Source organism: Typha angustifolia, chromosome 15, assembly GCF_048772165.1.
Source record: "Typha angustifolia cultivar Huaian chromosome 15, ASM4877216v1, whole genome shotgun sequence".
NCBI lineage: Eukaryota > Viridiplantae > Streptophyta > Magnoliopsida > Poales > Typhaceae > Typha > Typha angustifolia.
Genome location: NC_133253.1, coordinates 1,272,312 through 1,287,571, shown reverse-complemented (window position 1 = coordinate 1,287,571; position 15,260 = coordinate 1,272,312). Strand labels below are relative to the sequence as shown.

Here is a 15,260-nt window from a genome sequence, read left to right as displayed (position 1 = left end):
TTTTAGTTTAAAGTGACACTTGCTTTAAATCTATCTATGTACTATTTAAATATTTTTTTAAAGAAAAATCGACGAAGTGGACTTACTCCTAATTATTTTTACTTTCTATTGTTTTATTGGGAAAATAAATTAGAACTTAAAAATAAAAATATAAAGATTTCTTTACATCTATACCCTCTAGAGTGATTTATTTGTATGCATGCCCTTCTAAATTTACATTTATTTCTATACCCTTTAAAAATCATAGTTTTTGCATATATATATATATATATATATGACATAATAACCATTAACTAAAAGGAGTATGTAAAAAAAATAAATAGAAGTTTTTTTATCCTTTTAGTGAAATAGATGAAAGTTTAATAATTAGTTTAATCTGAGGGTTAGAAGGTTATACATGTAGAAAAACCTTGAAGTAATATGATATAGGAAATGAAGTAATTTCTGAAGCTACTCACCACAGGAAGGGGAAAAAGAGAGTGGGAGAAAGAGAGAAAGATGTCTCCACTGTGTTCTTGGAGGTATGTTCGGAAGAGGTGCAAGAGCTCAAAACCATCTCAGAGGCTGTTCCTCTCCTGGATACCCCCAAAGGTTCGTCCTTTCCATCTCCTTACTCATCTCTCTGTGATCTGGAATCTTGGGCCTCTTTTGGATTTAGCTGTAATGAGGAGTTGGATACTTCATTTTTGTGGCAGTTCTTGCAGCTTAATTTCTTAGATTACCTCTCGACGTGCCAATACATCTCCATTAGGCCCTTGCATCTCTCTTCTTATTCAACATGGTATCTTAACTCTGTTGACATATCTGAGCATCACGACAACTTTAGTTTTATTCTCTATGTGTGTTATGAAAGTTGAGCTTTTAAGGATTGTCATGAAGTGCAGTTATCGTTTTTTGAACTGGATGGCATGAGGATATCTCTACTATGGTCGAGTGGATTTAGAGGCAGTAGTGATGTACAAATAAGGGACTTTTTAGTCTGTTTCTTTAACACATGAAACCCCAAGTTAAATCATATTTTAATTAATATATCTAGTATCTGTTTTTTCTTTTTGGCCTTATCACCAGAAGAATTTAAAAGAAGTAATTTGATTGGAATTTTTTACAAACGGAATTCTTTCAATAAGTATAGCACGTTCACTATCAGAGCTTCTTAGTTAGTACACAACCTCCACAATGACATATCTATTTCCAAAACGGTGACAGTAGTTAATGCATTTGCCTTTGTAATTCAACATGGGATATAAGATTCCAAGACCAACACTGTACCAAACCCAGTGGATTCGCTGCTTGACTTTTTCCCCTATTTTGCATTGTAGGAAATTGTAATGAGACCCGAACATAATTTGCATTTAATGCCTAGTAATGAAGTGGGAAACAGATATAGGTATGCAAAAAGCAGCTATCTGAAACTATTATCCGACTATTTCTGATCAAATGGTGATCCAGAACATAGCCATAATGATTCAGAAACAAGTAAACAATAATAAGGAATGTAGCTTCATAACTGCAAGTTTCAATTATCATATGTTTCTGAAGACTGGTTCTATGACACCTGAGCTATATGTTTAACGAAAATCATAATTGAACCTCAACATAGTGAATTACATGTCCATTTTCCACATGACCAAGTTTAATCAAGCAATAGTCTTTGCTTTTCATTATTCTAAATAGGCTAACAAACTTCAAAAGTTCTCCAACATGGATAAGGGGACCTTATTGCACCTCCTCAGCAGAAGTAATTGTTGATGCTGAGATCGTCTCCATGTTCGATTCCTAATAAACAGATGCTGAGTTAGTTCTGATAAGCAAATATACAATTTCAAATTACATAGGTCAAGAAACGTAAACTAGATCAAAAGTTTATTAACAGGCAGCTCCACTGAAATGCATTCTAATCCAGATGAAGTAATTGTTTGGGTACTGGTGGAAGAGTAATAGAAGCACTCTAAGGTTTGTTTGTCATTTTCTCAAGGAATCAATATCTTTTTTGTTAGGTCATATATTCAAAGCAGAAGTGACATCAACTTGAGCTTCTCTACCATGATAGAGGTTTCATATTTCATCTTGCATTCTACTTCTTGTAACCTTTGTTTCTATGAAAATCAGTATCAAGCATCTTGCTTAGTAGCAATGTTGGATAATTGGCGGTCTGACATCATTCCTATTGCCCTAATTCTTTAATCATAAGCTCCATCGATATTTTTCTGTTTCTTTTTGTAACTTCTTTTCTTGGAAATAGAAGCATGTTTATATTTCTAATAGTTGAGTTGATGAATTTGTACTCTAGTTGCTTTAATGGTGCAATCTCAGTTCAAAAAAGAAAGATGTGATAGAAAATTAATTCATGCATAATCATACCATAAATCATAAATCTTAGATTTACCATGATCCTCTAGTGAACCTCTAATCTTTAATTCTAAATTACCTTGGTCTATAGTCATGATCTTTCAGAGAGACACAATCCCCAATGATCACTAGAAGCTTTTAGATCTTCAAGTAATCCCTCTCAAGTTCAATGGAGAGAGCAAGAGAAACGGCAACGACACTTATTCTACACAAGGAAAGACATCCGAATTGCAAATTTTTGACTAAAAACTCCATCTCAAATTACTCAAGATCAATCTCTATTTATAAGAGAGAGAAAGAGAGATAGAGAGATGGAAGTAGAGAGAAAGAGGATTAGAATTTGAAAGAGAATGAGACAAACCTCTTCCTCTCTCTTTTTAATAGGCACCTCTTCCTCTTCTCTTTTAATAGGCACCTCTTCAGAAGAGTTGATCTATAGCTTATTTTCCTTATTGGATCCTTAGCGGGTCTAAATTCAGTATTTGCCTATATTATTTCGTTATTTACAAAAATTGTCATATTTAATTGTGTTTCCCAGGGACTAATAGCATAATTGTATTATTTTCAAACTTTATATAATTTAGACTATTACTAAATAATAAAGTTATTAATACGCATTTTACACATTAAAGGCCCTACTCCTTATGGCACATATTAAATCCATAAATAATACTTAATTTGATCACTTCATAACAGATCTTATTAGATATTTGACAGTTCATTATTCAATATATATTTATATCACATATAACCCCATATATATTGTAATTAATTAAAATTAATTCCAACAAGATAATCACCAAGCAAGCAGCTAGTTCTTCTAACTCATTTGAAATCTTTTCGGAACAGAATTTCTTTGGCTTGGAAGTAGATTGTAAAAGATAAAATGAATATATTTTTTTTGCAAAAACTCCAATTTTCTAGACATATAAAGGAAACTGATAAAAGGAGGTGATAGAAAATGATTTGGTTTTAGATTAAGGCCTTCTTTGGTTACATGATAAGGTGCCCTTCAACCTCATGAAGGTAGTCTTCTTGCTCGATTTTGAGAATCGGGATATTTGACATGCTTCTTTAACAAGGTTACCGATTTGCTAGCCTCTTTACTATTCTACCCGATTTTTAATTGTAAATCAAGTGGATTTCCTATCCTCTTTTCTACTGAAAATCTACTTGATTTTCTCGCCCATTTTTCTGACTTTGGATTTCTCATATTATGATGTTCGAGATCAACTTTTGGGATTTGGAACGATCATAGGCCTTGGAATTCCAATAGGATTTTGTTCTAGTTTGTTTGAGCGAAGGTAGTCCTTGACCAAAGTGAGGTCAATAAGGAAACTCTCCTAAGGGGGTGGGCGGGAGCAAAGCAATAGTTGATCAAAGGAACCATTACTTTACTTAAAGTTGATCCTCATCCTTTATGATATTTTGGTTTTTGGTTGGAAAACAATGGGATGAGGCTAAAAGCCTAAAATAGTAATTATTTATTTTGTACGGATAAATATAGTTGCTTGTGTGCCAATTACTTAATAGGCCCTATAGGATGTCTTAGGTATTAACTTTTTGATATAATTTTATTGATCGTAAATAATAGTTTTATAAATGCGGTATTGAGGAATTCTATAAATCTAACATTTTAATATTATCTACGTGGAAACTAGTATTGATTATATTTACTATTTATGGAAAGTAAAAAATTTATAACCAGTATTCTTAGAAAGGGTACTTTAGGTATTTCTGAAATTTAGGTGGAAATTTTGCGGGAATGGTAGTGATAAGCGGAGGTAATGACAACTGGTGAAAAGTTCATGCATAAACCCTCATATGTCTAGTTTTATCTTCATTTTAGAAAGAAAATTTTGAAGCGTTTGATTGTAACCTATGAATTAGGTAGGGTTATCTGCATATAAGCACCCTCTTGATGAATCAGGTAGGGTCATAATTTACGAATCAGTTAGTATTTGGTTGTAATCTATGAAGGATCTAGTTTGAATTGATTAATTTTAATTCAGGCCTATTCTGAGCTTGAGGCGAACCTTATCCCATTTCGAGCTTCTTGATAAACAAATTCAAGTCTACTTCAAATTAAGCCTAAATCAAGATCGCATCAAGCTTACAGCATCCAACATCCTGCTTGATTCAAGCTTGAATTGAATCTTGCATATTCTACACTTTGTAAAATGCAATCAAACATGTAACCCAATTGCAACTGAGTTACTTTGTGTGTGTGTGTGTGTGTGTGTGTGTATACACATATCAGCTCACTCAGGCTCGGCTTGATAAGGGTCTATATACATACCCTTATTAAGTTGAGCCTGGTTGAGCTGAATTGTGCGCAAGCTCACCTTGGGATTAAGGAACTCAGGGCTCAATGAGTCCTTCCATGTAGCAGTGTCATAGGTTTAATATTCCCTTCATGGGTTAGGTAAGTATTTTGAAACATCAGACTTAAATGAAATGAATAGATTGTTTAGAAGGATTTTAATCATAAGGCATGTAATCTTTGGTGTCTTGGAGGACAGGTAGAGATTGCAGTAAGTGGTATTTTCATTCATGGACCTTGAGAATTAATTAGGTCCCCAAATATTCTCCAGCATAATCTTTTATGAACATGTTGGATCCACAAAGAGTACGCTGACTCCAAGCTTCTGGCACTTGTTGAATGCATTTAAAATGGAAATCTGCCATATTATCTTCATTATCTTATTGGAACTTAAAATATTACTTTAACACTTGTCCAAGTAAATGTTGTTTTCAAGCTAATTTATTCATTCTCAGTTAACTCTCCTTCCTATACATTCACCAGCTGTGCTTCTATCAACTTTTTCCAACATCTAGAACATTGAATAACATAAAAGCATGTCTAATTTTCAATTTGCATTCGCAAAACTTTGAATTGCATGGAGTATTAACTAACTTTAATGGGCATGATCTGTGTTACCTCTTCTGAAAGAGGTGTAATTTTCAGAGCCATGGTTTTGATACATCCAGTTCATCTCGGCAGGTCCAGCAGTTTGTGGTGTTTGATGCACCCAATTCATCCCTGCAGGTCCGGTTGTTTGTTGTGTTTGACGCATCCAGTTCATCTCTGCAGGTCTGGCAGTTTGCTGTGCTTCATATTGGTATCTGGGAGTCTGTAAACCACATATGGAAACTACTGAAAATTATGAAAACAAGACTTTTCCTACTGTTTTATGCTATATTTAAATTTACTCCTAGCATCATTTCCAGCTGCAAAGGAGGAGAATGAAACCAACCATTAGCTACAATGACCATCAATGCTTTTGTATTATTTGATTTGTCTTCTTATTCACTCAATAAAAAAAGGACAAAATTTGACTTACGTTGTCGTTTGGCTTGACATACCATTGTTCGCTCTGTGGGTGGTGGTTCTGAGAAGAAATAATTTTGATGATTGTTAGAGAAAGAGTTATTATTTTTCCCCTTAACTCAGGATTTTTACAAGGCCCAATAACTCTAAAAGGAAGAGCAAAAGTAAAAGAAGCAATAGCATGTAAAAAGGAATCCTATAAACCCTTCAATGATTTGCTTTCAAAAGAATTTGATGCTCCAAACAACCAATTTCCAATTTGTATATATGGCTAGGGTTACAGCAGCCATAAAAGTAATCAAAGAAATTACATCCTCCCATAAAATTCTTAGTGATTCATTTATTTGCACAAGTCAATGCTAATATGTTCTAAATTGTTCTTAGGTGCATTGTTGTTTATATCTTACCTGATTAATTAATGGTCCACTGGGCCCACTGCAAGTTTCAGTCAGGAACATCTGTATAAAAGCAAAGCAGCTTATCAGAGTAGTTTTCTTTTATGTTAAGTATTAACAATCTTAAATGTTGGAAGTGAAGGCAGGGTCACCTTTCTCTGAGAAAAACGTTGCAGCGCATTGATCAGAAATTGCTCCTGTGCCTCAATCTCCTCAAGTGTTTCGATAGTCTCAGAATCGTCTATCTCAAACTTCCTACATGGAGGAAAATTATTGGTAAGAAAATTCAGTACATTTATTGTTTTTTTTTCCTTTTCTCTCAATATATATACACGCATGCATGTGTGCCTGTTTTGATGCATGAGCACAAACTAGAATATGGAAGTAGTAGTAGTAAGTTTACTTGATTTCAGCATTTGCTCTCATAAGCTCCTCTTCCTTCATCTGAACCTCTTGCTCAAGGGCCTGAAGTAGATGAACAAAACTCACAACAAGAAAAACTTAAGCAAAGTAATAGTTAATACATGCATGAACAGTGGTGAGACATATGCGAAGACTGAAGCATAGGGATTTGCATACCCTGATTCTGATTTGAGATGCCCCAACAGATCCAAGGAACGAATAGATCGTCGAATGTAGACAGAAAAGGATAAGATATTAGTTAATAAAGCATGATTTCTAGACAGTGACGAAGAATGTGTTTGGGGTGAAACAACATGGTAGGAGAGGATCTGTAATATTTAACCTGTTTATGTGTTGACATATTGAACTAAAAGTACAGAATCCTATACAGATGCATATAAAATTATAAGCACATACAACCTGCTTACGCAAATGCATATACATATATCTACAGATACAGAGGAGGAGAGATAACTCAGCATTAGAAGATAATCTTGCATCAGTTTGCTTTCTTATTGAATCCAATGTCCTGAGAATTTGCTACAATATTTAAAAAAGCAAGAAAATAGTCAGATAGGGTCCAGTAAAAAGAAAGAAAAACTGTGAACATTTCAATGTCATTAGTACATACCTCTTGTTCCACTAAATTACTGCATGTTCATATTGAACAAGATAGTAAGTGATTGAGAGGAAACATAGGATCAATAATTAGATGATGGTCCAAAAAAGAAAAAGAAAAAAAAGGAACAACAAAATATGATAGCAGTAGAGATCATAACATACTGGTTTTGTTGAAACACTGGTGAATCTGTATATTGCTTAAATACATCCTCGATTCTGCAGAAATAGTGAAAAGGAATTTCTGTTAGAGAAGAAATAGGGAAGAGGAATTAACACCAAGAACTATGAAGCACAGTATAGTATGAGATGAGAAATCAAGGATCTACCTCTTGGTGCCAGAGAAGAAACTCAACCTTTTAGCTTGTGAGAAGGATATGAAGGCAACATCCACATCAGTAAGCACTGACATCTCATAGATCTTCTTGATAAGACCATGTTTACGCTTTGAGTAAGTAATCTGAAGCCTAGAGGGCTCATCTATCTTTCTAATGGGAAGCTTTCGTCGGCCCATGGTGGAAGAGAGATGAAGGGCTTGAAGGAAAAATTAGGCTTCTGTTATTGTTTCAGACAGGCTGATGGAAATAGAGTTTCAAATGCATGAATCTCAGAATAGGAAAGTATTAATGAAAATGGAGAGAATGAATCATCAATGTGGCTAATTTTGGAAGTTACTAATAGAAAGACAGAGAGTGAATCATCCAAGGGACTTAATTGTAAAAGTATCATCTGGTAGGGGGGTTAGGGGTTTTCTTTGATGCATAACTACTTACATAGCTGCTTACAATGAGAGAATTGTGCAATGCATCCAGAATTATACAGAATTGGAACTTTTGAACCAAAGATGCAATGAAGGAAAAGAAAAACAGATAAGAAATACAGACGAAGTGGGATAATTATACTTAGCCCCTCTAAGCTTTTATATTTTTACATATATTTTGAACTTTTTTATTATCCATATAGAATTCCTAAATGAAGAAATATATTCATATTAACCCTCAACTAAGAAAAAAAGTAACTATTTGGATTCTCTGAACTCAGAATTTTCTTAAGTTAGAAGGTCGATGTTGTAAAAGAAGTTCAAAATATATATGTGGAAGATGTTGATAGTTTAGGAGAGTTAATTGTAATTAATTCTAAAAGAAATTGTCTTATCTCCTGATTATATTTTTTTATTTGCCTAATTTAATATATATTATGTATATAGAAAATAGATTAAAAAGGGTATTTAAGTGCATGAGGCTCAGGGCGGTCAATCTAGTTCGTTGTTCAGCTCAATATGGCTCGAATTTTAGTCTAATGGTTATACTTTGATAATTAATTAATAAATAATATAGTTGTTAGATTGCTATTGGTTCTTCATTTAGCTATTATTTTTAATTTCTTCGTAATATTTTAATGTTATGACTTATGAGTGCTATAGTATCTAACTATCTAAGTCGTTTGATAATTTGTTAAGTTAATAGAGCTAGTTAAGCTCTAAACAGACTAAATGACTTGTGTTTTAAACGAGTTAGACTTAGCACATTAAGATAAAATGAGCCTAGCACGAGCTGCCTCAAATTCTTTTCGAGTTGAACATGAGCTAGGATTTTAGCTCGGCCACCAGGTCTTTCTCACAATCTTTCTTATTGAACTCAAATGAGTAATTGGCAAATTGCATGTCATAGTTTCTTAGAATTCACCTCTCAAAACGTTTAGGGATTTAGCACATGTTCATATGAGTATTTTTCATTCAACTCTTGAATTTTGCTTTTATTACCTGAAAGTGCTACGATGTTCGCAGATAGTTATCACATAGATGAGTTAAAGTAACTATATATTTGTAATGATCATAATACTACAGTGTAAATTAATTTGATCCGCTCACTTTTGAGACAATAACATTGTCGATTTGTCGCCCTTCGGTAAATAATTTGCTGAAGAGTATTTTAGATATTTCAGTTTCTTATTTTATGAACTGGTATAACTTTCTCTATTTCATCAGCTGTTGTCAGATCAAATTTACTCTTCCTGAAGCATGAAAGTAAACAAAGGTCGAACGATGAATACTCATATGGTTACGATGCAACAGGATGACTTAAAATTTTTATGCATCTGAGAATCCGCTAGAGTTGTGTTTTCTTTGCTATTTTCATTTATACCGTTGGGCTTAATTTATTTTTTATAGTACTCTATATTACAATCAAGTGTGAGATTTGTATTAAAAGGTCACCGTCTTATCTTCTCCTAGATGTATCATTGGTTTGATTTTATGAAACTATTGACCTACAAGTCTTCCGAAAGAATCTTAAGGTGTTACAGACGTTAAAGGCAAAACATAAAGAGTGTTTTTAGTCAATCTTCTTCCAAAAGTCAAAGATTTCTCTGGGCTCCTCCTAATTGTAGTGAACTGTTACATGCCAATTTAACTCTCTCTCTTTCTCTGTCACTCACTCTTTCCATGCCAATCTGCAAAGAAACGGAACTGATTACTTGCTCATCGGACGCTTTTTTGCCAGCTATTAATTAACGTCATCAGAGATAAAAACCAACGTTTGTGTCGATTATAACAGGGCTTAACTTTTCGAAACTGCCCTCTCTTTTTTGTTGTCTTTCAGAAAAATAGATTCCTTTTTATTATTATTATTATTACAAATTACCCTCTTCTAATCCTATCTTGGACTCGGATCTATGTGTTAGCCTGTTAAACAGACTTTAACCCTACCTTGGGGTTAAAATTATCTATTTGCTCTCAGTTTAATAACTTGGAGGGCATCTTATGCGTTAGATAATAGACTTCTGAGGAAGTAGAGTTTTGAGTGCAATAGAAAATATTTGCGTATGACACCCTGCATCTAAGCGAAATTATTATTCGAGAGAGGCGGTTTCACAAATTGCAAATCGCACCCTGCCTCTTCTGTAAAAAGTCGGAAGGTTCTGCACGCCCTATTCACGTGCGTCGGGGACCAAATAGGGTCGGTAGTATTTTATAGGAAACTCTTATATAAAACCCTTTGCCTCGCCTTCTCCGGCGCCGCCTTTCTCTTCCTTCTTGATGGGCTACAACCGGTCGAGGAGGTCGCGGGGCCGCGGCCGAGGCCAATCTAGTAGTAATCGAGAAGTGTCATGGTAAGGGGGGAGAGGAATCATCTTTGGATTTTAATATTGATTTATTGAAGGGTTTTTTTGAAGGTAATGTTACGGATTCTTCTCTATTCTCTTGTTGCAGGGATGGTGATGCTGGGACGTCACTCCCAACTCATAACGGTATGATCTCACGTCCCTTTGGGATGTTCATTTAGCTAGATGTACATGATTTAGTCTCACAGCTAGATTCCAGATGTTTTGGTAAAACCAGAAGCCTAGTTAAGTTTTATCAATAGCCATGATATGAAGGATTCTCTTGGCTACGTATGTGCAGCATAGCAGAGGGAGCCACACAAGTGATCCTTAAAAATTAAGAGGCTAATTGTTCATGCGTAAAACTCTACTAGCTGTACTTTTGGCATTTGAACGAGAGTAAAATGCAGAATGTTGTAGCTGATGTGAAAACAAAAAATGTCATACATGCAGGAATATGTTGGAGATATTTTGTGTTTGATTATTCGTTAGATCTTCAAGATAGTAGTTTTCGGTAAACAGAATGTAAACCATTGCTTCATTCTTATGTAATATTGTATGTCTTTATTCTGAAAAGCTAGTATATTGACAAGAGTACTGACTCTTATCCTCAGAAGATGTGAATGAGGACCCGAAGGCTCTGTCGGTGCATCTTGCAATGTGGGTCAGTATAATCTATAATAGCTCCATGATGACCAAGTGACTTCGAGGACTGAACTTGTTTCTTGTTTTATTTCAGGATTTTGGACAATGTGATGTCAAAAGATGCACTGGTCGCAAACTTTCAAGATTTGGTCTTTTGAAGGTAATTCGGTATAGTCTGTAGTGTTGCCAGGGATTTTCCAGTATCCATTATATACTTTTTCTTTCAGAAGATTCTCTCCCCATATGCACCACATATGGAGGACAGGCGATTTATATTATTCTGCTTCTTCACTATAAGGTCTATGTCACAGTGAGCTAATGGCCCCAGATGACTTCCTATTAATTCTTCTTTCATAAATTTGCCTATATGTTCTTGTATTAGTCAGTCTAAGTTAAGTGACAAAAAATAGTTTGTTTGAAGATAAGGCTAGGTGAGTTGGTAAAAAATTTCTGTTTCAACGTATGGCATGTCATGATAATTGACAGGCTTAACTGATCTTGCAGGAGTTGCGGGTGACTAATGCTTTTGGTGGAGTTGTTCTGAGGTGCGTAAGGAGATTTTCTGAAAAACTTATGTATTATGTGTTGTCGTATATTAGTATGTCATCTAGTGATTTGTCTGTCATTTGAAGAAATAGAAATGTAAGAACTTGTCTGGTTGTGCAAACTGCAAAGAATGTAATCTCTATATATCTTTGGTGCTCTAAGAGTCTTATAAAACAGCTTACGTTTCTTGGATACATAGTTTGCCTCATTTGTGACTTTATTTTTCTATCATTTTGGCAGTCCTGTAGGGACACAATGTGTCTCCAAGGGAGATCATGCTCTAATACAAAGAAAAGGGCTGGCTGTGGTTGATTGTTCATGGGCACGCCTGACTGATGTTCCTTTTGTGAAGCTTCGATGTGGTGCACCTCGTCTTTGTGAGATCTTGGATACCCGTGATATTTGGAACTATTGCTCCTTATTTATTATTGCCTGAGAAATAAATACTTAGATGTTCTTTACATAATATTCTACTAAGTGGAATATGTACAATAAGGAGGCCAACTGTATTGTACACTAGAAATGGTAAAAGATAATTATGGTGGTTAGTGTTGGGGTGAAAAGTTTCTCTTAAATGTTAGCTACAGAATATTAGGTCTTACGGGAGGATTGTATGAAACATTTCCAACCTTGAAAACTGCAACAAAAAAAAAAAACGGAGAACCATATATTACTATATCACTTCATGAATATTTAAGGCTGAAGCCTGTCACAAGTGTAATTCAAATTTTGATGGATCGTAGCTTAGCTTGAGAACTAATATGTTGATCAAGTGTTATAACATACATTTCAGGATATGCTCATGTATGTTACTGCATAGCTGTTTGCAGAACTGTCGCGAGATTACAAGTCAAGTTACTAAAGTTTTATTATATGGTCGTATGTCTGTGAGACGGTATAATATTTAACTAATCTATCTAACTGATGCAGTGCCATGGTTGGTGGCAGCAAATCCTGTGAATTATGGCCATCCATGTGAGTTATCCTGTGTTGAAGCACTATCAGCGGCATTGATAATCTGGTACTTTCTCATCACATGTTTTTAGCTAGCTATTGAGGTATTACCTTTCAGTTTTCAGAAGTTTTATCAGTTTAAATTCAGCTGAAGTACTTGTGCACATTTGTGAAAAAAATGCTTGTTAACATTTGTAACTATCCCTGCATTTGTTTTCGTTTTTCTTTTAAGTTGTTGAAAATTTGAGCTTTGAAAGTTTAATTTTGTTGGTTTAAAATAATTCATGTATTATCATGTTAATGTTGTGAAGTGGGATGTGCATGAAAAAGTAATTATCTGTCCTTTATCTGATATTACTTTTTAGGTCTCACAGCATGGTTATAATGAACCTTTTTCTTCCCCTTTAAATTCCTTCTACCAAAAATTTGATCTGATCAAGCAGCCCCACGGAATATGTGATGGACGTCACTGTAGAGAAAATTTGGTTCCATTCTGCATCATCTCTTAAGACTATTAAAGAGTGCATATATTTAGTCCTATCCTAATGGATTATAAATTATATTATGTAATTAAATCATGATCTAGCTTGTCCTTGATAGGCCAATCTAGAAATGCTAGAAGACAAAGCAGCCAAAGTACTTGCATTCACATTTAGGCAGACATTGTTTTAACACCATGCAAGAGCCTCCTGCCAATTCAGGGTCTATGAACGTTAGCATAATCTGATTTGATGACTCAAGCCTGCTTCACCATTGCTAATAATAGAAAACAAAATCATTACTTCTTTAACAATACAATGGAAAACAAGTTGTGAGATATAGAAAGAAGATTGTTAACCAATAAGAAGACAATAACACAGTAAGCCCCCTATTTAATCAGCAATTGTATTTTTGGAGTTTTCACTTTTCAGCTGCTGATCTGTAGAAGGAATTGAATGCTTTGCTAGCCAATAAATTTCCTTTCAATTTTGGCAGCGGGGAAGAAGAACTGGCAAACCTTCTGTTAGGCAAATTCAAGTGGGGCCATTCATTCTTGTCTCTGAACAAGTAAGTGTTTGTAAATGCTGCATTTAACTGTTCAAAAAAATAGAAAGAGAATAGTCATTATGTGGCTGAAACATGGCTTGATGGAGTTTTTGCATTTGCATCATAATTGATATCACGGTTCTTTTTTAATTTCCTATTTGCGTAGGATAACTGTGAATGCTCCCAACTTACTCGTGGAAGAGAGCTGCTGTTTTATGCATGCTCTCTCTTCCTAGTTTAATCAATCTGCAGATATATTCTATGTGGTGTTTCTAATTAACTATTTTGATGTTATGTCTTCAACATGAAGAGAACTTCTGAAGGCATACTCCCAATGCGAAAATGGCTCTGAAATCATCTCCGTCCAGAACTCCTGGTTGTCTAGTAACTTGGGAACTCCAAAACCATCTCTATCCACAAAGGGTATGATCATACTTGCATTTGAAGCATTATTTCTTTTATGTTTTTTGAACTGCCTTCTAGACATGCATTCAGTTGGAAAGTAACTAAAATGTCCTTATTTTCTTATTTGTAGAAACTAATGAACTGCCGCTACATACGAAGGAGGGATCCGAAAGTGATTCTGAAGATGGTTTGCCGCCCCTTGAGAAGAATATGAATCATCTGAGTTTAGAAGAAAGTGAAGAAAGTGAGTGATGTGAGTCCTTTGGTGACATTATATCCTCAATTTAGGGGCTGAATCCTGAATGAAGCCAGGTTGAATTGGATATGGATATCCCGGACTGGAGCAAATCACATTTCCTCCGCTATTCCTGCCATGAAGCTGGCATAACTTTATCTTGTGAAACCGACACATGAACATACTTTATCCTAGTTTGTAATTTAATATATTATACATGAGGTCGGTGGGTGGTTGTAATAAAATTACTATTCAAGTTTTGTTAAAAGATTTTGTAAAGAAATAATCTTTTTTTTTTCTTTTGTACTTGAGGTTGTTGGGCCATGTAGCATTTGGATAAATAGATGAAATATTTTTAGTTCATTATGAGTGAAAAATATGTAGTTGGTCTAAACACTCGCATCATTTTGAGTAAAACATCGGTTTGATATGAGATAATATCATTTTTCCCTGGAGATGGAAAATTCGTCCAGCCTGTATCATTAGGGGAGAAGTTGATTGTTGAAATGATAATCTTATATTGCAATGAAAACAACATGACAAACTCTGGAAAATATTTGATTGAGGATCGTGATTGGGAATTGTTTGATCGTTTTCTCCGAGGAAAGAAGCAAAACATAAACAATTCTTCGAAATCTTAGGGAAAGAGTTGATCAGATCTTCTGTTGCTGGAATAATACATGGGAAAAAAATGATTTTACTCTTGTATAGAGGAGTTATGATCTGTATGTATGCAAAGAGGCTACTTATTCATAAAATCACAAGGCTTTCAGGGATATTGGGGAACAACTCTTTCTCCTTCTCCTTCTCCTTCTCCTCTGAGGTAGAGATCCAATCCAAAAGGAAGACGAGAGGAACAGGGATTTACTATTTAATAAGGGAGTAAAACGACAGAAGAAGCGAACCCAAAAATGATAAATAACACTTACTAGGGTCCTTTCTGCAAAAGCCTATAGGTCGTCATCAAGATTTGGGAACTCCCGAGGGCTCATCTGCAAAGTTACTTATAATGGATTAATGGTATATTGATCAGTTCGAAGGCCCCCCTCATTATAAATTATAATGATAATATTCCCAGATAATTCCCACGACCTTCAACTCAAGCATTTTATATAATTCACAAACTATTTAATAAAAAGTATTTATAAAAAATTAATTAATATAATACCCAGAATTTGGCTATCTATTTATAATCAAAAGAATTATGGGCTCGTAAATAGATTCAGGTGGACAAGCTTTGGTCAATAATAGA

At 34.6% G+C, this 15,260-nt stretch overlaps 2 protein-coding genes across 4 annotated transcripts; both read left to right on the top strand.

Annotated features, from left to right (window-relative positions):
• Positions 1-443: 443 nt before the first annotated feature.
• On the top strand, positions 444-9,901 carry LOC140777466 (uncharacterized). Of its 2 annotated transcripts, none has more exons than XM_073121603.1 (4): positions 444-591; positions 5,303-5,443; positions 6,222-6,351; positions 9,083-9,901. In XM_073121603.1, the coding sequence occupies exons 1-4, from the start codon at positions 499-501 to the stop codon at positions 9,172-9,174; spliced, it is 456 nt and encodes a 151-aa protein (XP_072977704.1). In that variant the 5' UTR covers positions 444-498; the 3' UTR covers positions 9,175-9,901. The 2 variants fall into 2 exon arrangements, with proteins under 2 accessions (XP_072977704.1, XP_072977705.1); XM_073121604.1 differs by having other exon boundaries at positions 7,321-9,901.
• A 149-nt stretch (positions 9,902-10,050) lies between these two features.
• Positions 10,051-14,371, top strand: LOC140777465 (uncharacterized). Of its 2 annotated transcripts, none has more exons than XM_073121602.1 (10): positions 10,051-10,206; positions 10,307-10,344; positions 10,815-10,861; positions 10,937-11,002; positions 11,347-11,387; positions 11,629-11,765; positions 12,319-12,409; positions 13,318-13,389; positions 13,679-13,791; positions 13,904-14,371. In XM_073121602.1, exons 1-10 carry the CDS (start codon positions 10,133-10,135, stop codon positions 14,023-14,025), a joined length of 801 nt encoding a protein of 266 aa, XP_072977703.1. In that variant the 5' UTR covers positions 10,051-10,132; the 3' UTR covers positions 14,026-14,371. The 2 variants fall into 2 exon arrangements, with proteins under 2 accessions (XP_072977703.1, XP_072977702.1); XM_073121601.1 differs by having other exon boundaries at positions 10,053-10,206; positions 10,812-10,861.
• Positions 14,372-15,260: the final 889 nt, after the last annotated feature.